At 45.6% G+C, this 20,615-nt stretch overlaps 11 protein-coding genes across 11 annotated transcripts; 4 read left to right on the top strand and 7 right to left on the bottom strand.

Moving 5' to 3' along the window:
- Positions 1 to 828: 828 nt before the first annotated feature.
- BGW36DRAFT_427364 (uncharacterized protein) lies at positions 829 to 1,746 on the top strand (the record flags this gene model as incomplete). Its single annotated transcript, XM_046220402.1, has 1 exon — positions 829 to 1,746. One exon carries the CDS (start codon positions 829 to 831, stop codon positions 1,744 to 1,746), a length of 918 nt encoding a protein of 305 aa, XP_046072099.1.
- A 467-nt stretch (positions 1,747 to 2,213) lies between these two features.
- On the top strand, positions 2,214 to 3,011 carry BGW36DRAFT_359190 (uncharacterized protein; the record flags this gene model as incomplete). The annotated part of the gene is made up of 1 exon (XM_046214050.1): positions 2,214 to 3,011. One exon carries the CDS (start codon positions 2,214 to 2,216, stop codon positions 3,009 to 3,011), a length of 798 nt encoding a protein of 265 aa, XP_046072098.1.
- An 822-nt stretch (positions 3,012 to 3,833) lies between these two features.
- BGW36DRAFT_296231 (putative flavin-binding monooxygenase) lies at positions 3,834 to 5,976 on the top strand (the record flags this gene model as incomplete). Its single annotated transcript, XM_046211246.1, has 5 exons — positions 3,834 to 4,488; positions 4,546 to 4,652; positions 4,706 to 5,241; positions 5,307 to 5,760; positions 5,818 to 5,976. 5 exons carry the CDS (start codon positions 3,834 to 3,836, stop codon positions 5,974 to 5,976), a joined length of 1,911 nt encoding a protein of 636 aa, XP_046072097.1.
- Positions 5,977 to 6,058: 82 nt separating this feature from the next.
- Positions 6,059 to 7,653, bottom strand: BGW36DRAFT_167419 (NAD-P-binding protein). Its single transcript, XM_046209618.1, has 4 exons — positions 7,233 to 7,653; positions 6,488 to 7,171; positions 6,341 to 6,430; positions 6,059 to 6,287 (listed from the first exon to the last, which is right to left on the bottom strand). The coding sequence occupies exons 1-4, from the start codon at positions 7,312 to 7,314 to the stop codon at positions 6,160 to 6,162; spliced, it is 984 nt and encodes a 327-aa protein (XP_046072096.1). The 5' UTR covers positions 7,315 to 7,653; the 3' UTR covers positions 6,059 to 6,159.
- Positions 7,654 to 7,992: 339 nt separating this feature from the next.
- Positions 7,993 to 10,312, bottom strand: BGW36DRAFT_427360 (fungal-specific transcription factor domain-containing protein; the record flags this gene model as incomplete). The annotated part of the gene is made up of 5 exons (XM_046220401.1): positions 7,993 to 8,159; positions 8,226 to 8,955; positions 9,018 to 10,038; positions 10,087 to 10,172; positions 10,235 to 10,312. 5 exons carry the CDS (start codon positions 10,310 to 10,312, stop codon positions 7,993 to 7,995), a joined length of 2,082 nt encoding a protein of 693 aa, XP_046072095.1.
- Positions 10,313 to 10,542: 230 nt separating this feature from the next.
- BGW36DRAFT_167411 (stress responsive A/B barrel domain-containing protein) lies at positions 10,543 to 11,258 on the top strand. Its single transcript, XM_046209617.1, has 3 exons — positions 10,543 to 10,599; positions 10,652 to 10,880; positions 11,008 to 11,258. Exons 1-3 carry the CDS (start codon positions 10,581 to 10,583, stop codon positions 11,117 to 11,119), a joined length of 360 nt encoding a protein of 119 aa, XP_046072094.1. The 5' UTR covers positions 10,543 to 10,580; the 3' UTR covers positions 11,120 to 11,258.
- Positions 11,259 to 11,380: 122 nt separating this feature from the next.
- BGW36DRAFT_359185 (uncharacterized protein) lies at positions 11,381 to 12,715 on the bottom strand (the record flags this gene model as incomplete). Its single annotated transcript, XM_046214049.1, has 1 exon — positions 11,381 to 12,715. The coding sequence occupies one exon, from the start codon at positions 12,713 to 12,715 to the stop codon at positions 11,381 to 11,383; it is 1,335 nt and encodes a 444-aa protein (XP_046072093.1).
- A 754-nt stretch (positions 12,716 to 13,469) lies between these two features.
- On the bottom strand, positions 13,470 to 15,403 carry BGW36DRAFT_378619 (putative MFS monosaccharide transporter). The gene is made up of 3 exons (XM_046216129.1): positions 15,048 to 15,403; positions 14,961 to 14,986; positions 13,470 to 14,880 (listed from the first exon to the last, which is right to left on the bottom strand). The coding sequence occupies exons 1-3, from the start codon at positions 15,267 to 15,269 to the stop codon at positions 13,542 to 13,544; spliced, it is 1,587 nt and encodes a 528-aa protein (XP_046072092.1). The 5' UTR covers positions 15,270 to 15,403; the 3' UTR covers positions 13,470 to 13,541.
- Positions 15,404 to 16,718: 1,315 nt separating this feature from the next.
- BGW36DRAFT_378617 (putative malate/L-lactate dehydrogenase) lies at positions 16,719 to 18,011 on the bottom strand. Its single transcript, XM_046216128.1, has one exon. The coding sequence runs from the start codon at positions 17,925 to 17,927 to the stop codon at positions 16,857 to 16,859; it is 1,071 nt and encodes a 356-aa protein (XP_046072091.1). The 5' UTR covers positions 17,928 to 18,011; the 3' UTR covers positions 16,719 to 16,856.
- A 584-nt stretch (positions 18,012 to 18,595) lies between these two features.
- BGW36DRAFT_378616 (uncharacterized protein) lies at positions 18,596 to 19,645 on the bottom strand. Its single transcript, XM_046216127.1, has one exon. It carries the CDS (start codon positions 19,551 to 19,553, stop codon positions 18,687 to 18,689), a length of 867 nt encoding a protein of 288 aa, XP_046072090.1. The 5' UTR covers positions 19,554 to 19,645; the 3' UTR covers positions 18,596 to 18,686.
- On the bottom strand, positions 19,545 to 20,446 carry BGW36DRAFT_378615 (uncharacterized protein). Its single transcript, XM_046216126.1, has 4 exons — positions 20,332 to 20,446; positions 20,187 to 20,260; positions 19,624 to 20,072; positions 19,545 to 19,561 (listed from the first exon to the last, which is right to left on the bottom strand). Exons 1-3 carry the CDS (start codon positions 20,365 to 20,367, stop codon positions 20,003 to 20,005), a joined length of 180 nt encoding a protein of 59 aa, XP_046072089.1. The 5' UTR covers positions 20,368 to 20,446; the 3' UTR covers positions 19,545 to 19,561; positions 19,624 to 20,002.
- Between the last annotated feature and the right edge of the window lie 169 nt (positions 20,447 to 20,615).

Below are 20,615 nucleotides of genomic sequence, written 5' to 3'. Positions count from 1 at the left end.
AATACCCGTCTTGCGCTTGACAATGAAGTACTGTCACGCCCAAAATGTCCTTTATGGTTTTACACAGAGAGCTTTGTTCCCAAACCCTAATGCCAATATATACTAGCTGTATAGTGTTAGTCTCATAGCTAATTTTTCTGTTCTGTACTGAAACCTATAATACTAAACGGAAAGAAGCATCCGAGTAATCTGTATTATGACAAGACTAAAAATAGATAAAATACACCCTGTCTATTATATGGCTTACGATGCTACAGTGCAAAGTGTCTGCTAGCGGTTATTAAACTGTTCATTAGCCATTAGCTCAAAGCTAAGAAATCGGTCTCGTCCAACACTAGGCCGAGCAGAACGACGTTTGCCGCGTATCGTTTATCGCACCGTAACTTCTTTGCTAGGTATACTACATTCATAAACGGGTAGAAGCTCGAGGTGACTGTTTTTATTTACTCTGGCACACTGACCATTCTCAAAAAAAAAAGGGCGTGAGGGGCACGGAGACAAGACCAAGATGGAATTACAGACGAGATATCTAGGCCGACTTGCCCGTCAAGCAAAACACGATCGCTTCAATACTGGTCATTCTAAGGACGTTATGGTGTGATTCGTGTCGCATTATCGGGAGTTATCCTCGACGACTGGTCATGCCAAGCAAAACCGCCGCTTATTTTTTGGCGTACTATGGCAGCAGCCAGACGGGGATTGCGGTTCAAGTGACGCCTCACCACTTCCTTGACTAGGTAGTTAAAATTAGATGTAGTCTTTAGAATAATTCTTCAGATTTTTCCTCTATACTTTTCACATTTGCTTAACACGACCGATCACTCCTCGATGTACCCTATCAACACCTCTATACGCGAAATCAGTGACAACTCTTGGTTGATTGCAGATAATTTGTTGCTTAGTCGCCAGCAAACAGTATCTCCCAGTCTGGCCTCATGGAGCGATGAAAATGGCGCCTTTTTTGTTCTTTCTAGTGCCACTGCTCCAATTCCCGAAACACGGCCACTTCCGGCAACAAGTGAACTTCAGAAAGTTTATGACGCAGGTGATGTCTCGGCAGTCTGGCGCGTTGGAGAAGCTTTTATCAAATTAAAAGATCTCATTACACCAAAAGCAACAAGAGAGCATACGACCTTACAATACCTACGGGATAAGCATCCGCTTGACTTTAACATTCCGGAGGTCTATTACTATGCAGACCTCGGTAAGCGGTATTTGATTATTCTCGGAAGGCTTCCTGGTCTTACCCTGAATGACATATGGTATGAAATGGATGAGACCGTAAGACAGGCGTGTGTATCTCGTATCGCCAACATCTGCAAGTCTTTGACGACATGGACGGGTGAATCTATTAGTGGCGTTGATGGGAATCAGCTGACAGAGGAATACTTAATCAAGCCTCGTGCTGAAATGGACTTTGATCCTAGTCATCTTCTTAAGAGTTGTGACGAAATAGGGATGGATTGCTCGTCCTTTGTTTTCTATCATTGTGACTTAGGGCCTGGGAATATCCTTTTTGATAGAACCGATTGTTCTATTGGCATCATCGATTGGGAAACAGCTGGGTATGTTCCAAAGGAGTGGATTCGAACCAAATTTCGTTGTTCGAGTGGGATGGATTTGCCGGAGAAACTTGAAGAAGTTATTCCGCAGCATGACTGGAGGCGGCGTGTTTCTCAAGAGCTAGAGAAATTGGGGTTCTCTGATGTTGTCGAGAACTGGTTAACTTGGTGGGCGGTAAAATAATTGAGTTGTACGTGTTCAATCCTAATATAGGCCAAACGATTAGAGTATCTAAAGAAAGTTCCTTATAAATGATCTGTCAACGTTGTGACAGAGGTACCATGGCCCTCCCAGCAGCTAAGGCCATAGTAGCGGAATAAATATGCTGCAATTAGCGTCCGGCTTAAAGCTGTGAATAGAATTTATTGTGATGGAAATTGCTAGTTAACGAACATAGGATTGTTAAATTCTACCTAGTTACAAAAACAAACGCGCCTCTACTTAATATCTCTCCTGCAATTCAGGCATTAGCGCATGTGTCTCTCACCCATTCTTCCTGTCCACAACATCACACTAAACGATGAACCGTCTCTTCCCTCTTGAACTCCCTCAACCTGTCATCTTCATGGTCAACCAAAATCAATATTTGCCTTCTGAGAGAGTCAACATATTCCAACGCGTAAGATCCCGCCAAATCACCAACGCACTCCATGGAGGAGGCAGCACAAGCTAACCAAGGAACAATAACCAGCTCTCTCTTCGTGACCATGAACCGCAATTATTTCGATCCCAATTCCTCAGCTCTCTACGGACAAGCTCTTCCCGCCTTCAATGGTCGACTTGCAGCACCGCAGTCCACCGATCCCAGCAACAATCATCACAAACCCACCGTCGCGCCATCAAATCCATCAAGCAGAACCCTGACTCCAGAGCAGCCTGCCTTCAAAGTCATCTGGGACTACATTCACGCTCTGGATATCCAGATGCATAATTTCGAATGCCGCAGTTTGATGCAGTGCTGGGTCGTGAACGAGCTGGGTCTGACTCTCGACTACCTCTTCCAGCATCTTCGTCTGATACCCAACTTGCAAGTGTCTACTATCCATGACCAGATGATCACTTTGCTAGATTATCTCCGCACCACTTCGCCAGCATACGAGTGGTATGAGAAGATGAAGGAGAGGGCCGACGAAGCGTGGGCACAGTATCGAGCCACAGGGATAAACGAGCGTTTCCTTCTGCACTGTCCGCCTTGCTGTCCTTCATTGTTATCCTCTGTTCATCCACTGTGGGCTGAGGGTGTGCAGACGGCTCCTGAGTTGCCATGCTCTATTGCGATTCATCGGAAAGAGCCTGTAACGCCTGTAGTGAGGCTGCCACCTACGGATAGGGTGTTGAGGGAGGAGCCACGTCAATCTACCAAAGGTGATGCGATCAATGAAAAGACAGCTGAGTACCGGGTTGACAGAATATACCCCGTCATCCCATTGAGCAGCGCATCCATATAGGATTGATTCGTGTCCTGGGCTAGAAACAATCCTCTTAAAACCTTGAAGAGAAGATATCAGGCTGGCGGGAATCAGATAGAATACAATCGGAGTAGTTAGAAACCTGTCCCAGGTACTTTTCAAACACACCCTCATGGATACCAGATACATTTTGCTTTCACGTTTGTTATCATCTTCGTAAATATAAACAGTTCCATTAAAAGGGAAACTTTCCCGACCAGACCCACTGCTCGGCACACTTGCCTCCCCCCGAATCTCTTCCCCCGCACATCCTCCTCTCGTGGATCATCACAAAGCATTCTCAGCGATTACATAGCCCGCTATGTGGCCCTTAGATGCCAAATGTCCTTGCACCAACGGAGACTGGGCGCGTTTGCCGACATGCTCCCCGTCCAAGCCGGGCAGTGACCACGATTGAGGGTGGAAGGTCGCATAGTGTGGAGCCATCGGCTGCAAGTCCGGGGTCGCCTGTTTTTTTCTGTAGAAATTACCCCGAGTTCGTTCCCATCACTGAGCTGGAACTTTCCTTACAGTACGTTGTTCTGGATCTCTGACTGGGTATTTCTTCGGTCATGTGTACGTTGTGTTGGTCGCTTCGCTTTCCACTCACATGCTCTCGACTTGGCCCGATGGGTTGTGGTAGGTTCATGGTGGGGAGGACAAAATCGAGCTACCTTGCAGCTTATATATAGCAGCAGATATTCTAGAGCTAGAAAATGGGAACTGTCAATTTCATTCACTCAACACGTTCAGCGTTGTCGATTGAGCAGTCGTAACATCCCTGTATCTTACTCTTGAAACAATTCCTACACAATCCTCAACATGGCGACAACGCTCACAGAAGCCGAAAAGAAAGCAAACCACATCATCTCCCTACCCAGGCCACCGCGCGTTTCTTCTCTCAAAAGCATCGACCCAAAGTGTGCGGCGCAGGAATGGCTCACAAACCTCGAAAAGGCATTATCTACGCCTTCTATTTTGAAAGATCAAATCGATAATTTATTCCACAGCGACTCCTATTGGCGGGACCATCTCGCTCTACAATGGGACTTTCGTACGATCCACACTGCCGCTAGTATAGCCTCATTTCTTAATCAATTCCAACCCGCCACTCAGATCTCTAAACTATCGCTGCAGTCCGAAGGGAAATATGCCCCGCATATTAGTACCCCTGAGAATGGTGTTCCGGAAATTGATTTCTTGGCTTCTATGTTTCATTTTGAAACGAAAGTTGGACGTGGAACAGGAATTTTAAGATTGATGTTGGACGATGAGGGAAAGCAGTGGAAGGCGTATGCGGTGTATACATCCTTACAAGAGTTAAAAGGTGCCGAAGAGCCGCTTGGTCCAAAGCGAGTCTACGGAACTCTGGATAGTATGCCAAATGGCTCTGCCGGAGGAACATGGAAGGAGAGAAGAGAAAAGATTATCAATTTGGAGGGCGGCCAAGAACCTGCCGTGGTAGTCGTTGGTGCGGGTATGTCATAGTGCTAATACACTAAAATATTCAGAGAATGGCTAACAGTTAGCAAAGGACAATCTGGATTGAACCTCGGAGCTAGACTACAATCACTAGGCGTTTCGACCCTCATCGTGGATCGGCACGAGAGGATCGGCGACAACTGGCGAAAGAGATATCGGGTATGTAGAGAGAAATACCACCAGTTTCCCTTACACTGCTAACCAAAGACTAGACCTTGGTAACCCACGACCCCGCAGAATTCACCCATCTAGCATATCTGCCCTTCCCCAAGAACTGGCCGCAATTTACCCCCAAAGACAAACTAGGTGACTGGTTCGAAGCATACGCGAGCATCATGGAGCTGAACGTGTGGACGAGTACGTCCGTCAAATCTGCTTCCTTCGATGACAACACATCTACCTGGGTGGTTGTCGTTTCCAAACCCGACGGCTTCGAGCGCACCATTCGCCCCAGGCACATTGTCTTCGCTACTGGCCATTCCGGAGAGCCGAAGATCCCATCTTTCCCAGGCCAGGACACTTTCAAGGGCACTGTATACCATGGATCTCAGCATCGAGATGCTGCCGAATACGATGTTCGTGGCAAAAAGGTAGTCGTGGTCGGTACGGGTAATAGTGGCCATGACATCGCCGAGAACTTCCATGAAAACGGTGCAGAGGTCACGATGCTGCAGAGGCGAGGAACATATGTGCTATCTCTAGATAAGGGAGTATTCATGTTGCATGATGGGACGCACGATGAATGGGGGTAAGCTCACTTCTAGATATTCCATGTAATAAAATAGTAACATCGAGAGCTAATTCCGTGTCAAGACCCCCAACAGAACAAGCAGACATATGGGCTGAGTCCCTACCATACCAAGTCGGCTTCGCTTTCAACGTATACCTCACTCAACGCATTTCAGCCGAGGATAAGACCCTGCTCGACGGTCTCGAGAAAGCCGGTTTTGAGGTCTACAAGGGCATTGATGACAGCGGGATTGCTCGATTATATTACACTCGCGGCGGCGGATACTACATCGACGTCGGATGCAGTAAATTCATCGCCGATGGATCAATTAAAGTCCAAAAATCGCCAGATGGAATTCAAGAATTCAAATCTAACTCATTAGTCCTGGCAGATGGGAAAGAGCTGGAGGCGGATTTCGTGGTGTTGGCTACGGGGTATGACAATATGCAGACGACCGTGCGAAAAGTGCTGGGAGATAAAGTGGCAGATCGGTGCAAGGATGTGTGGGATCTTGATGAAGAGGGCGAGCTACGCGCGGTAGGCGGATTTTTGTAAACTCTTGCCAGTTGTCAAGCATACTAACACACTCGACAGATTTGGAGACCGTCGGGACATCCTAACTTCTGGTACATGGGTGGCAACCTGGCATTGTGTCGAATCTACTCCAAGTTTTTGGCATTGCAGATAAAGGCTACTGAGGAAGGGCTTGTTCCCAAAGCGAAGGTAAATGGGCTACCTAATGGGTCTAGCTAGAGTATGCTCTATATATGCCATATTCATGTAGATCTAAATTACATGTATCTGTGTACGCGCATGCTAAGTTAGTTATCAATGACAGTTATTTAATGAATTGGTTATATTCTCCTCTTGTTACACATCAATTTAGGTAGGAGGCATGTGAACAGGCAAGACGACAAATGTTTCACTATCCATCGATCAATTAGCAAAAGTCCGCTCGACACATTCTTCACTCCACTTCCAGAGCTTTTCAGCTTCCTCAAAACTATCAGCCCAAGGAGCTGGGGTGTAAATATTACAGTCGTTGAGGTACTTTCCAGAGAAGGCTAAGTCCTATTAGTCTCTACTCTTAGCAATGCTTGGGATAATGGCATCTCACCTTCCAGCGACGGATCTAGCGCAGCTCTTATGCTCGTTGCTGCGCCTTCCTGCAGTGTCTTTCTCCTGCCGTAGGGCTCGAAGTTTGGTACTACCGGAAATCTCAGCTAAGTACAGTATTGGAAGCATTATCATTGCCAAAACTTACTGTCTTTTGCCCTGGCTAGTCCCTCCTGCAATATCTCTGGTGTGACATACTGTTGCAGCCCCGATGAGATACTACCTGGATGGAGTGAAAAACTGGCAATCTCGTGTTTGGGGATAGTGTGACCCAAAAAGTTTGCTAATAAGATATTTGCAGTCTTTGACTGTCCGTAAGCTTCCCAAGCAGTGTATGTCTCTCCATTCTGGAAGCCGGGATCATCATATCTGATACCAGATAGTCGATGGGCCGAACTGGATACACTGACGATCCTAGCACCCGGGGCTGCCTTTCTTATCTTCGGAAGGAGGGACTTGGTGAGTAGGAAATGGCCCAGATGGTTTGTTCCGAATTGAAGTTCGATCGGCTGGCCAGTGGGGGATTTCCAGTTGGTCGGAGTATAAGGTGTAACCATTACTCCAGCGCTGTTGATCAAGACGTCAATGTGGTCAATATCGGTAGAGTCAAGGATTTCTCCTGCGGCTTTCTTCACAGAAGCGGGATCAGAAAGATCAAGCTCGACGAAAATAGTCTTGACGGCTGGGTTGATATTATTGATCTCCTTTATGACAGGCTCAATCCGTGAATATGTGCGGCCAGGAAGGATGATGATCGCCGGAGAGGCATCTCGTGCAAGGGATATAGCAGTCTCAGAACCGACTGACTTTTCGCTTGCCCCTGTGACCAAGACTTTTTGCTACTAATCAGCTTATATTCGAAAGCAAATGGTTTTGGGTAAGAGGATGAATACAGGTTCGGCCATTGACTTTGTCAGGGAAAGCCTTAACTATCTCGCTGGTTGTGGTTGATTCGGAGTATTCAATTGCGGTCATTTTGATGTCCTTTTCTCAGTGCTTATCTGATATGTTCTTTGAAACTGGAAGATTAACGACAGGATTGAACGGCCACTTTATACTCTTTCGCTTCTTCTATACGTCCTAAGTCCGGCGGTCCTGAGCATGCATCAGTCCTCCAACATTGACGGAGATTACCCAAAGCCCGCCATCTTGCATAAGAATGCCACTTTCACAGCCTCGAGCCACCGTTCTATCCATATGATTATTCATGCTCAACCAGAGGAAATCCACGACCGGCTCATCTTTATTGGCTGGGTAGACGCCACCCGTCCTTACACAACGTCATGCTAGAATATAGTGCTAACCCGCTTTAGGGAATTTTTTCTGTCAGCATGCGGTAGGGCCAAGAGTAGGTAGGCCCCACTCCGACAGCCTGAGGATTTTGCTTCGTATTATAGTTCGAAAAAAAAAGAAAGAAAACAAAAAAAAGAAAAGAAAAAAAGGGATTTAATAGGAAAAGAAGAATTCTGTGACATCATAAAAGATGCTGGAGCATCTCAATATCCGACGAAACCGGTGTGTGCTTGACTATCCTCGTTCTGAGTCTGCTTGGTAAAATTTTTAAATAGATACTGTTCAGTACTATCAATTGATATTTTGTGTTCAAATATCGGAATACTTGCACAGCTTGACTTCCTTCTTCTCTGACATCAACTACCTGAAGTTCAGAATCTCCCACATCAAATTATCAAAGTCAGGCAGGTCTGACCATTCTGTAGATGACATCAGGGAGTTGGGGTCTTCCAGGAATTCAAAGGGATCAAATCCTGCCGGAGACGGCGCGGTCTTTGCAGATTGCTCTGTGTTTTGCGGGACTATCGCTAATCCAAAAAATACGTGTGAGCGTATTCCGATACCTTCATGGAAATTTTGGGTTGTGTACGTACCCGTCTGGGCGTCTGTATTATGGGAGGCAGTCTCCGCGAGCTGGAGACGACTGCTGAGGAGCCACTTCACCGTTGCGTCGCTCAACTCATCCACGCAGTCCCTCGTTTTTTTCGCTTCGAGCCAGTGTTCTCCAATACTACTAAGCACATTAGACGCCGTTTTGAGATCAGCGATAAACTGCTCAAAACTTTTGCAAACTTGCGCGGCAATCTCTGATATCTTCCAAACTGCATACAGCATAATTAGTGTGCTCAGAAATACAGAGTGCACTGTCAGTCGTGTGTACAGTAATGGAGAGTCATCAGTGCGATACAAAACACCGTATTTTCGTAAAACTTCGGTTGCGTGGCGGAAACAAACGTGGAGAGAGTCCTCCGATGGCTCGGGTATACTCGGATTTGGCCTGTGTATGAGAATGATAGCTTCATGATACTTTATTTCGGCTAGTTTGACCGCTATCTCTGAGCATGAGTTTGCTGAGATCCCTGAAGACCAGGAGTTAAGGCGTTCCTCTATTTCCTTTTGCCAGGTACGCATATCGCGGATCGGCGGATAGGCATATGCTGGAGGTTCGCGACAGATACTGTGCATGACGTATTTAATTTCGGAGTTGAGACGTGCGAGCTTGAAGAGGTGAATGGCATAAGTTATGTGTGTTGGCGTATCTTCCTGGCTTCTCTCTTGCGTCGAGCCTGTCTCATACTGAGCATCCGATATATCCATCGGAAGCTATAGCAATCAATTTAATTTCGGTCTTTTTTATTTCATAGAGGGTGTGGTCCATTACATACCCTAAGCTCGCATGCCTCATCTCGAATACCAATTGGACGGCCCATCAAAATAGCCAGCGTGCGGTCTAGTGTGTAAATGACCCAAAATACACGTGTTCGCATTTCTTGCTCCAGGAGTGATACTTCCAAACTAGGAAGAGCCTTGATATCACGTTGCAAGCCCAAGTCGATCAGAGAGGCAAGGCACTGATACAATAAATTCCAGATATTGACATGACATGAAGGGTTGTGCAAGGCATACACAATTAAGAGAAGTAGACATTGGACTCCTTTTAGAGAGTTCTCTGCACATAATTCCGGGAAGTATTTCATCGCAGTATTGAAATACCCATCGGCTGGAAACTGGATCTTGTGCTGTCTGGATAGATTGGAGGAAGCGATTGCTAGCACCATGTATACATGAAAAGAGACCTGTGGAATAGCTCTTGCACTACCCTCGTAGATCTGATGTATATTTTGCATATGAGAGTGCTCATGCAGAAAAGGATATGCCAAATGGGTGGTTTGAAAGTAATTTGAGGATATTCTGATAGCATCCTCTTCCCGAGTTGGTAAGTTTGCCACGGGACTTTCAACCAGATGCGGGAATTTTTCTGCTGTACGTGGTTTAGGTCTCGCTTGACTGCGTCTTCCAGCTCGAGAAAATACTAAGTCAGCGAAGAAATATCCACTGGAAGGCCCAATGTAGCGAGCCTCTCCTCCGGGAGATAATGATACAAGGCCTATTTCATGAGCTTGTTTCATCTGTCGATATCGTGGCATCTCTGCTGCATTTTCCATCTGTAAACCGTTTTGATGGCTGGGAAATATATCTCCGGTAGTTTCATCTGAGTGTGTAGTAATGGTATTATTGAACCGGAGAGGACTGTTTGGTGACGGCAACGGCACACCCTCTTGCATGAATGATTGGCTTGGTATATTGTTCATACCACCTGGTCCATCTTCAAGATTAAGCTCCGGCCGGATTTCACGAATTAATGACTCTAGCCATTTCACTCGTTGCTCAATCCCTGTGATATAACTACTCGGATAGTCAGAGTCAGGCCATCATTGATGAAGAAATACTTACGATCTCTGAACTTCTTGTTTCCCTTCTCGAACACACGGTACACTGGCCTTTTGGCATGCGCCACAGCTAGGAAACTCTCCGCCACACTGCGAACAAGCTGAATGTCAGAAAGCGGATAACATCCGTCGCAATGAATCTTGAGAAATACCTTAATTTTCCGCCGCTGGCATCTTCTGCAGGCGGCACGGATACGCGTTTTGGATGACGAGTCTGTGATTTCAGACATATTTTTGGATATAAGCATGCAAAACACACAAAAAAATCTTTTTCCCGTTGAAGTTCTTCCTATTAGACAGGCATTATGGATCGATGGTTGGTGATGGAAGATGAAATATTTTGTCGACGGAAGCCGCCCGACTGGTGCGGAACACCCCCGCTCGTCTACCCCCGCTTCCTAAACCGGCCTGTCGATATCATCTCATTCGATCAAGAAGATATTTATTCCTGTATTTTAAGTGAGCATATTATAAAATTGCCCATAACCCAATGTCGAAATGACTGTCATCCACATTGGTAAACTCACTCCGCACAAAGCTGTCCTCCCGTGCTCACATACTTCTCCCAGTATTCTTCAAGTTTCGCCCCGAAATCACGGCGGAGCATAAGGAAACATTTGTTAAAGAACTCAAAAAACTCAAGTCTCTCTCTTGTGTAAAGAATAATCGTCTTATCGTTGGTGGGCCGTCAATAACAGACCCGATCGAGCGAAGTAAAGGGTTTGAGTACGCATTATTGAGTTATCATGAAGATCGGAAGGCGTTGGAAGAGTATCAAAAGAGCGATGAGCACCACCGGTATGTATTTACGCTATTTTTTTTTTATCTCTTTTTCTCTCAATCCGTCAGTTCGACTTTTAACATCCCCTGTCAAAAACCGAATTATCACATATAAAGGGATCTTACTAATCTAAATGTATGACAGGGTAACGAGTACATACATGTTTCCATATAAGGAGGATCTAATGAGATTTGATTTTGAAGTAGATGAAGAAGATGAGTGGATGTGCATGTTTGGAGGAAACAAGGAATTATGAGGAACTCTTCCTGTCAAGGGCATGACTACTGTTGGATTGATAGTAATTGATGCCAAAGATTTTGTTAGATGGGTGTTTGAAGCGTTGGTAATTGTTAGACCGATAGCTACATGTGAACTTGTTCAATAATTTATACAAATTAAGATTAATTAACTTGAATATTGATGATTTAAACCGCCAAGCACGCTATCAATCGAAACAAAAGACTTGCTGAAAACCGTTTCGTTAGCTGCTGGTTGGTTGTGTTATTTTTCTACGCCGTTAGCTTTGCGTCATTTCTCTCAACTCTTCCATTTCTCTTTCCTTCCAGAGACCCATCCATTCACTGAGCTGTGTAAGACACCCTTCACGATCGAACGTGCTTAAATCAAGCGTGTTCTTTGAATTTATAGATGTCATGTATTGCCGACCCGAGATTTTCCACTCAAAATCCGGTGTTGGCCATCCGTGCGAGACGTAAATTGAGATAAGCTCTTTCATATCTTCTCTTCGTTTGGTTGTATATGGTGTAAGATAGAGCTTATCATAAGAGTTCGACGTCTGGCAAAGGGTGAATAGCATGCTGCGATTTCGCTTCGGTGGCTGATCATCCTCCTTTTGAGAAAGGGGTGCCTCCAAAGTATGATCAAGCTGAGAGGTTGATAGATCTTCTATCTCATCGCGAATGTTTGCTAGCTCTTCTTCTGTGTCAATCTCCTCCTCCTCCTCCTCCTCCTCCTCCTCCTCCTCCTGCTCCTCCTCCTCTTCCTCCTCCTCTTCCTCTTCCTCCTCCTCTTCCTCCTCCTCCTCCTCTTCCTCCTCCTCTTCCTCTTCAGCACTACCCAAATGCATGTCATCTCCTGGCCGTGAAAAATAATTCACCTCCTCAGACTCGTCAGGCAAATAATCTTCATCTTCAGAGTCCGACGCCATGAGACTATCTTCAAACAAGTGCACAGGGTCTTTTAGAAACATTTCGGCAGTGCCCCGAAAAGCCCGATGGTCTTGCACTAGAATAAAATTCAATGCCATCAGTCGCCATTTCCATGTATAAAAATAATCATCTGCGGGCGCTCTGCTATATGTAGTCCATCTGAGCTCCGGTGGCATGGATTCATATGTATCATAGTCAACCTCTATGCTTTCGCCTAGCAGAGTATACTCGATGATTTCCCAAGTCTGGGTATTAAGCAATAAATAGTACCCTGCTCGCTCAAACCCTTCAGTGAGCCATACGATATGACCAGGAAGAGGAAGGATACTTCTGTCCTTTTCTAAGTATTCATGATAAATCTCGCCCTTGGCATAGTTTATATGGAGAGTGTTATAGGCCAAAGTCCATTGCTGGCCATAGCGTTCCTGGTCAAGGTATGGGAGGTGTTTAAGAATGTCGATGGCTTCGTCGGTTTTCCCGCGTTTCCGTAATTCGTTCTCATCCACTCCTTGCCAACCGTTAGAATGAGGGATCATCAAACTTTCGGGTGGGATGTAGGGCATTTGAGTGAGCAATCGATAGAAATCGAGGATTGCATCGATTGCTTTTTGTCGTGTACATGACGACGTCGCGTTTATGGATACACTGTTTATAATTTCAACGTGATAATTTGGATCAGACATTTTGGGTAGATATTTTCGTGGTTATAGATGCGGTGACGCTGGCAAAAAATGAATGTTGAACTCGTGTCGGTAATATGCGGGATAAATTATTTTCGGGGCCTTATGGACGAATCAGGGCTAGCTAAATTTAGGGGTAAACCTCGAGATTACTGGATGCAATATGAATAGGATTTCACTAGTTTTCCACTTATGAGATGTACACCTATCTCTTATTCATCTTGACTAAAGCGATAGTAGGAAATTAAATCCATAGAAAATTTCACCATCAAGTTATGCAGCCCAACGCTTGGGATGAAAGCAAGAGTTGTTTCGAATTGAACGTAGCTGATTATTCGTGCAAATTACCAAGGAAAGGTATCACATAAAAGACTTTCTTATGAATCGTTGACTTACCAATATATTAAAGTTTCTAAGATTATCAACAAATGAAATCGTTTGGCCGTACATATCAACGTTTATAGTGACGAATCTTGAATTTTGAGCCACTGTGATTAAAAACCACCAGACCATATCCCAGTCGACCTCAGCATACTGGCCGAAGCATTGGAGTTAGTATGGTTTGCTTTGTGGATTATAAACGATATTTTCGCTGTTTGGATTCCATTCTTGGAATAAAAGCCAATTCCAATACACGAAATATTCTCAAATATCAAAATACATTTACACTTCTGAAACAGTAAAATATCAGAATATTGGACAGAAGGTACCGCCTACGCAGGTCACTCGGATGACGAGGTGATTAGGAAATATTCTTGGATCATGGCGATTCTCAAAATGGCCCGATTTTATTGTAATATCTAAGCTAGTCTTGGAATATCATCTCGGGCTAGTCTGGATTTTCGGTCCCAATAGTCCGCCTTACAGTCTGCAGTGATCTTTTCTCTAGGGATTTTTTGACGGGGTTAGGTGCCTCAAAAATCTCAGCCAGTTCTTCAAGAGTCCGCTCTTTTGTCTCAACGAAAAAGAAGTAAATAATCGTAAATTCGACCAAATCCCAGAAAATAAAGACCAGGTAATAGTAATACCCAATGGATGCGATGGCGGCCGCTGTCGTGTATTGGCCCAATATGGATGCTGCAGATCCAACGACTTGGCCAATAGCTGTCCCTTTTGCACGGGTTTCCGTAGGTAATGTTTCTGCGACGTAGAAAGACAGAAGTGGTACTAGACACAATGCAAAAATGGCACTAAAAAGATAGATAAAGAATATACCAGCATGCCCGGCGGCTTGATTCGTCTCGTCGACGGAGAGTTTTGTACATCCAGTCACGACAGCTAAGCACATGGACATGCCCAGCACGCCACTCAATAGGAATGGCCTTCGACCCACGCGATCCAAGAGTAATGCGCCTAAAATCGCGGCAATCCAAGAAATAACTGGGTTCAAAGCATTCAATAGAAGTTGGGTGTGAGGGTTTGTAATGCCTGTCTGCTCAATAATCACCGGAAAGTAGTAGCTAACGAGAGCATTGCCGGAATACTGGCCAAACCATGACATTCCCACAACACAAATCATGCGGCGACGGGCTGATCGAGTGTTAAACAACTCTTTATAATCCCACCAACGCTTATCGGAGCCAGCTGTGGAAATCTGGTTGTCCATCTCAGCAAGTTGAAGTTGGACATCAGCGTGACCAACGAAACCATCGCCATGGAGCCGAGCCAACACACGCTCGGCTTCATCACGTCGGTTATGTGCCATCAGCCAACGAGGAGATTCTGGGCTAAACCATATGCCCATGGCTACAATTCCCGAGCTGACGAGTTGAAGCCAGAGTGGAAGTCGAAACGAGCTTTCTCCGTCAAGAAATGCGGTGCCATATGTGACCCATGAGGCCACAATACTTCCGACGTAGAAATTAGTCTGCAGCAAACCCGAAAGCGGTCCTCGCCAGCGAGGGTGAGCCATTTCCGATACATAGGTGGGAGCTGATACGTTTGCGAAGCCCTGGCCAAATCCGCACAAGAAACGCCCCCCTAGAAACATGGCTTGTGAAGTGGCTGGCGCCTGAACACAGGTGCCGATGATGACGAAGCAGCAACCGACAAAAATGCCACATCGTCGCCCGAGATGGTCATTTACCGGGCCGGAAAATGGAAAAGCCGCTAGGCTTCCAATGTTGAAGATGGCGAACACCAGACCAGTGGATGGACTAGCAGATTTGCTATTTGTTGGGATCTTATCAGTTTTTGCCATCTAGTTAATGAGGATAGGGCGAGACGGGGTTATGTATCGGCCACTTACAGTCCGAAATAGTGTTGGTATTGAGGCTTGGATAGCAGTGAGCCGAGGCTTTTCTCGCAGTAATATAGGGTGTTATTTTAAGCTCACCATGGCATTGATGGCGCCCATTAGGGAGCCATCGTACCCCTGCAAAACAATACACAAGTATCCAAGCGACAGGATCGCATAGAGCCGGAACATTCGCGGCGTCCATAGCGCTGGCTGCGCATTCTCGTTTTCCTTGACAATTCGGACGAGACTCTTATCGGACGAGATGTCTTTTTCCGTGTCGCTGGAGTGCGATGAGGCTGTTGATGGCTTCCCGTCCATTGCCTTGCCTATCTGGGCTGGTTGTTCAAGTCACGTAATGAAAAGAATGTATGCATCGACAGGTCTGGTTGCAATTACTACCACCCAGTATTAAAGAAAGACATTGAACGCGATCAACGAGAGGATAGGCCGAGACATATGCTGATAAACCATGATTAATCAGACACGTCAGGAAAATAAGCAAATAGGGTTTACCTGCCAAGCCGAGCTAGAGAACGGCCCCCTCCTTTTCGCTCTTAATTACTCCTTCCCGCAGGCTGCTCCCTTATAGTCTAAAGCCACTCGTTTTAGCAATACATTTCACGCCAATAGCAGCAGATGTTGCGCACGGCAGTGCTTCCAGAAATCCGGCCCCTGGGTTCTTAGCCCAATGGTCATTTTTCTATGCCGAATGCAACATGCATCAGCACTCATTCTTCAGCCACGCCCTATATATGGCGTCTTTTGTCAACCTGGGGGCTGGAATTCGTTTTCTTCAGCCGCACACAACGAAGATGTCTTACTTATTTACGTGAAAGACACGTGTTGTCGGTAGATCGATTACTCTATTCTGTTTAAACTTGGACTATGAGACGATCCGTCGATCTTATGACTAATAATGGCCAGAAATTAAATCGTCATAGCGGACCAAGGACAAATCGAGTGCATCCCCAGGCTCACCTCGCTGAATTGCCAACAAAGCCTTGGAGAAACTTGAAATCATATCATACTAAGATTGTGACCGGCTTGACGCTGCTGGCCCTCACAACCACTCTCGCAATCTTCGGTAAATACGTGGGAATAATAACCACCTCAGCAGGCGTTCAAGTCGAGTCTGAACGATGGACTCATTTGAAACCCGGTATTACCTGTCCTTGTCATTAATCCCCCTCAAAAGAATTGGGAACGAGCCTTAGGAGAGAAGCAAGCGAGCTTATGGCCATCACTACTCAATGGATATCAATGAGAATCACTCTGCCATCACAAGCATTATACCCCCCCCCCCCCCCCCCCCCCCCCGGGGCCCTCTCCCGGCGATGCGTGGCATCCCTAAATTATCTTGATTCTTAGTGAGGAAATCTTTCAGGCAGTTCAATTGATCACTGTGAATTTTCGGCGTTACATAGCTGCTTGCTTTCCATGCTTGGAGGTAGACACCGCAGAGACCATTTCCCTAAATTGGAGCCAGCTTTATGGATCTCTTCATGGCGAGACGAACCACCCATACGATATGGTTCATTATGCTATTATTTCCCCACGCTCGGAGGTTTTCTTTAATGAAGCATCTAGTTTTATTTTTGCATTCTTGGGACATGCGACCTAGGAACTTTAAAATAACCGCAAACCATAGTCCACCTCGAACTGAACTCACAACTAGTCAAGTTCTTCTAGGTTTATATTACCTTTTGCGACTTTAGATAGGATTTCGAGCAAGGTTGAACTTTCAGTACATATGTCTCGATGATTCTCCAACTATTCTGTCTGTTCAACTAATTTATGAAAATTCTCTACAAAAAGCTGGTAGCATCACGAACGTTTCTTCCTCAGACAACCGGGATGACTAGCCTATAATCTAGAAATAGAACATAAACGCCGCTAGTATGCACATCAAATATCCTTCAATAAAGCCACTCCTACCCTCCTGGCTTCGTCGTTAAGTGCTTCGATCTCCTTTTCGCTCAACGGTATTCCGGTTTGCAGCCTCTCCTCCCTTAAATCCTGCTCAATCTCTCCTGGGAAGTATATTCTCTCAACATCAGACGCCTTTTGGCTGCCAACGACTCTCTGGTATAAATAGTCCATTCTCTCTTTGAACTCCTCCAAACCCATAAATAGATCTGGTTTAACTGCGACTAGAAAATGACCAACATCCGCCGGCTTTGACGGATCATACGGCCCAGTAACCTGTCCGGCAAATGCTGAGCCTGAAAGAACCCCTGAAAACACATCCATCATAATCGCCAATGCAGAGCCCTTGGGTCCTCCCATAGGCAACATCACCCCTTCTAAAGCTTTAGCCGGGTCATCTGTCTGCTTCCCTTCACCGTCAAGAGCCCAGTCTGTAGGGATCTTCTCCCCTCGTCTCAGGGCTTTATAGATCTTCCCTCTTGCGGCCACGCTAGGCGCCATATCGAGAATAAATGGTTTTGACTTACCCGCTGGCGCACCACAGGCAATCGGGCTTACACCCATCAACTTCTCGCGCCCACCCCATACGGGAAGCGCAGGTGACGAGTTCGTGAAAACAAGGGACATCATCCCGGCGTCGATAGCCTGCTGGACAATCCAGGCGGACATGCCGAAGTGATTCGAGTGTTTCACACTCACCATACCGATACCAAACTCCTTGGCCATCTCAACGGCTCTGGCCATTCCAATATGGGCGGCCGGGAACCCGAGGCCGTTATGCCCATCGACTAGTGCCACAACTGGTGTTATTTGGGTGAGTGTCGGGTCAACGGACGGATTGAGAACTCCCTGGCGAATGCGCTCTACATACGAGGGGATGCGGTTGCTTCCGTGTGTATCAACCCCTCGAAGGTCTGCTTGGACCAGACATGATGCAGTTATTTCCGCGTTTGCTGGTGAAATCCCGTTGGCAGTTAAGATGGACTGCACGAATTGCTGCAGTTGCGGGGCGGAGATGGGGTAGAGCTTTTGTGGTGTATTTTCGGACATGGATTATGAGTTTGCGGTGACTACGATTGATTGTAAAAATAAGGTAGGCTTTGAATAATATTTATCAACTTCGTTTAGCGTTAAGGATTGATCGATAGATTGCATTTTTGAAGCTGTGCTTTTGAACTTTTATAGTATGCATGTCCGAGTCTGTCCCCACATGACGGAAGCCATCCGCGTCCATCGGAAGTTTACCCGTCGAGGATTCTCTCGGAGAAGGAGAGATAATATACCATGCTGAATGTAAGAATGGTATTTCGGCCGGTGTCTGAAAGAATTAATGCGTAAATTGTATAAATGGGAGAACAGCTCAAACTAGATAATATAGATAATATTCGCCTAGAAATCGTCCACTCAGATATCGATTTGTTATCCAAAGATCTTTAATTCGCGCTTTGAAGCTAGCCAAAGGATATTATTTTCGAACTTATCAGATCGTCTTAAGAGATCAATATTACCCTAGTACGGCAGAAATGATTGGTAATCAAATAGGCAGTCGGCGAGCCTCGGACGATACACCGGGTAAAAGTAACTAGATATCAAGGCGAAGGTCACCTACAGTAATAGATACGTGGATCACAGAGCTCTCTCAGCTACGATAGCACATCAAACCTCAGTTCTTGCACAAACGATACAGATTATAGGGCAGAGAGTTCGATATTATTCCCACCAAAAGACCCTCAATAGTCTGGTTTCGACTAATTTCGCTATTAGTTTTGTCTAGAATTATTTAATGTTTATAATAGACTTAGAAAAAAGTCATATCCTTCCTGTTGAGCTAGTTATTCCACCATCAACCACAATCTCCTGCCCTGTTACATATCCTGCCTCATCACTAGCCAAAAATAAAGCCGCATGTGCCACATCCCAGGCATCGCCCATCTTCTTCATAGGAACTTGCTCGTCTCGAATCTTCATGTACTCTTCTGCAGACACATTTTCACTTGCAAACCGTTTCGCCAATTCCTTCGTATACGGCGTGTAAATCAACCCCGGCACGACACTGTTCAAACGCACCCCCTTGGCAGCATATATCACTGACGTTGCTTTCGTAAACTGAATAATTGCCGCCTTTGTAGCATTGTACGCAACTTGTGGTTTTCCAATATACCGCAGTCCCGCAATCGATGAGACATTTATGATGGAGCCGCCGGTGGACTGTTTCTCCATTATAGGAAGCACATGGTGACAGGTCAAATAAACACTCTTCAAGTTCACATCCACCTGTGCATCCCACACTGCTTCGTCCATAGTCGCAGGACACCCAGGCTCAGATTTCCCCACGTTATTAACAAGGATATCTATGCGCCCGTGTTTGGCCATACATGAATCAACCAGGGCCTTGACTGAGGCTGCATCAGTGAGGTCGGCGACCATGACGTCGCAAACGGCTTTTTTAGTATTATTAGTTTGTCCCACCTCGGACTCAATCTGTGCTTTCGTGCGTTCGGCGGCTGCCAAAGAACGGTTTCCGCCAAAGATGATTGCGCCGCGACGCGCGAGGAGTGTTGCGATTGCTGCACCAATGCCCCAGTCGCCTTTACGCTGATCTTTGGGGTCTGAGGGAATCAGCGTTTTTTGACCGAGGCCCGTTATTAGAACAACTTTGTTGGTTAGGTCGAACATCTTCTCTTCTTATATTGCTTTAGTGTATTGTTTTATTTAAATCTTTCAGAGACGAGGAGAAATTCATTACAAGATATCTGTTTTTGTTGAGGCCGACAACAATATTGCGGAAGACATTCTTCGTGTCGGAAGTCCTCCATGCGTGGACGGAGGAGGCCCGTTCGGCTGTGGCGGGGTCTGTTCGCTTTACAAAGTCACCTTGCAACACAGGCTGGTTAAAATTGCGAAAATAGACTCTCAAATATAGAAAATGACGTAAATTAGAAACGAAAGTACTCCAAATACTTCCAGGCTCTCAAAAAATGGAAGCCAAGTATCAACGCGAGATTCCCAGAAAAAAAGAAACAGTATCCAACGAGGAGCCCGATGTCATTCCTAATATACTAGTCCCAACCAGCATCGTTTGTCAAGTGATCAAGTCCTGTCATGGACCAATAGAATTACATTAATCAGTTATGGAAGTTTAGGTCCATGGTAATGTTCTTATTGGGGTTTTGGAGTATTTCAATACGACAGGAACTATACCTGCATTAGCCTGTGCATATTACAAGTTTCATGTAAAATTTCTAGACTGCAGACCATAGTAATAAAATGTCAAGGAATAGATAAAGCAAAATATTTTTCTTCACTTACTCGCATTTTGGGTGGCCGCAAGAAGAGCAGTTATCGCGAGTATGAGACAGTGGATTGGAATCGAGACACCGACACTGTGACGATGACACGTATTCATAGATTAGGCTCGCATAATCCTCTTTGCAGGGGTATTTTCTGGTCCTACACAAATCCAGACTTCAAGATCAGTGTATGAAAACATCTCCTTTCATATTTCTAGTTCTTTCGTTCTTTGAGTATTGACTTGTAAATCAGTGTATGCATTGGTATGTCACACCGACGATAGTTTTCTACTTGTTTTTACAATGGATTTAGGTGTAGTTTTATTCGTGTGGCCCAGCTCAACGCCACATATGTCTTTCATATTTTCCTTGTCTAGTCACATGGTGATCTGAACCAGTTAAGGGCCACTTATCATGTCTGTTGCTAGAAGGCGCTGCGGGGAAGGGG

The sequence above is a fragment of the Talaromyces proteolyticus genome (assembly GCF_021365285.1).
Source record: "Talaromyces proteolyticus strain PMI_201 chromosome Unknown BGW36scaffold_6, whole genome shotgun sequence".
Taxonomy (NCBI): Eukaryota; Fungi; Ascomycota; class Eurotiomycetes; order Eurotiales; family Trichocomaceae; genus Talaromyces; species Talaromyces proteolyticus.
Note: the sequence above shows the minus strand (reverse complement) of the source record. Positions and strands in the feature narration are given on the sequence as shown.

Coding starts and splice junctions, on each gene's coding strand:
- BGW36DRAFT_378616 (XM_046216127.1), bottom strand. CDS start 19,553: ATGTTCGACCTAACCAACAAAGTTGTTCTAATAACGGGCCTCGGTCAA.
- BGW36DRAFT_167419 (XM_046209618.1), bottom strand. CDS start 7,314: ATGACCGCAATTGAATACTCCGAATCAACCACAACCAGCGAGATAGTT. Junction 7,172..7,232: donor CAAAGTCAATGGCCGAACCT/GTATTCATCCTC, acceptor AGTAGCAAAAAG/TCTTGGTCACAGGGGCAAGC. Junction 6,431..6,487: donor ACTAGCCAGGGCAAAAGACA/GTAAGTTTTGGC, acceptor GATTTCCGGTAG/TACCAAACTTCGAGCCCTAC.
- BGW36DRAFT_378615 (XM_046216126.1), bottom strand. CDS start 20,367: ATGTTTTCATACACTGATCTTGAAGTCTGGATTTGT. Junction 20,261..20,331: donor ATCTTGAAGTCTGGATTTGT/GTAGGACCAGAA, acceptor TCATCGTCACAG/TGTCGGTGTCTCGATTCCAA. Junction 20,073..20,186: donor TGCGGCCACCCAAAATGCGA/GTAAGTGAAGAA, acceptor ATGCAGGTATAG/TTCCTGTCGTATTGAAATAC.
- BGW36DRAFT_378619 (XM_046216129.1), bottom strand. CDS start 15,269: ATGGACGGGAAGCCATCAACAGCCTCATCGCACTCCAGCGACACGGAA. Junction 14,987..15,047: donor TGGGCGCCATCAATGCCATG/GTGAGCTTAAAA, acceptor CTGCTATCCAAG/CCTCAATACCAACACTATTT. Junction 14,881..14,960: donor TACCAACACTATTTCGGACT/GTAAGTGGCCGA, acceptor CCCAACAAATAG/CAAATCTGCTAGTCCATCCA.
- BGW36DRAFT_167411 (XM_046209617.1), top strand. Junction 10,881..11,007: donor AAGAGCGATGAGCACCACCG/GTATGTATTTAC, acceptor AATGTATGACAG/GGTAACGAGTACATACATGT.
- BGW36DRAFT_378617 (XM_046216128.1), bottom strand. CDS start 17,927: ATGTCCGAAAATACACCACAAAAGCTCTACCCCATCTCCGCCCCGCAA.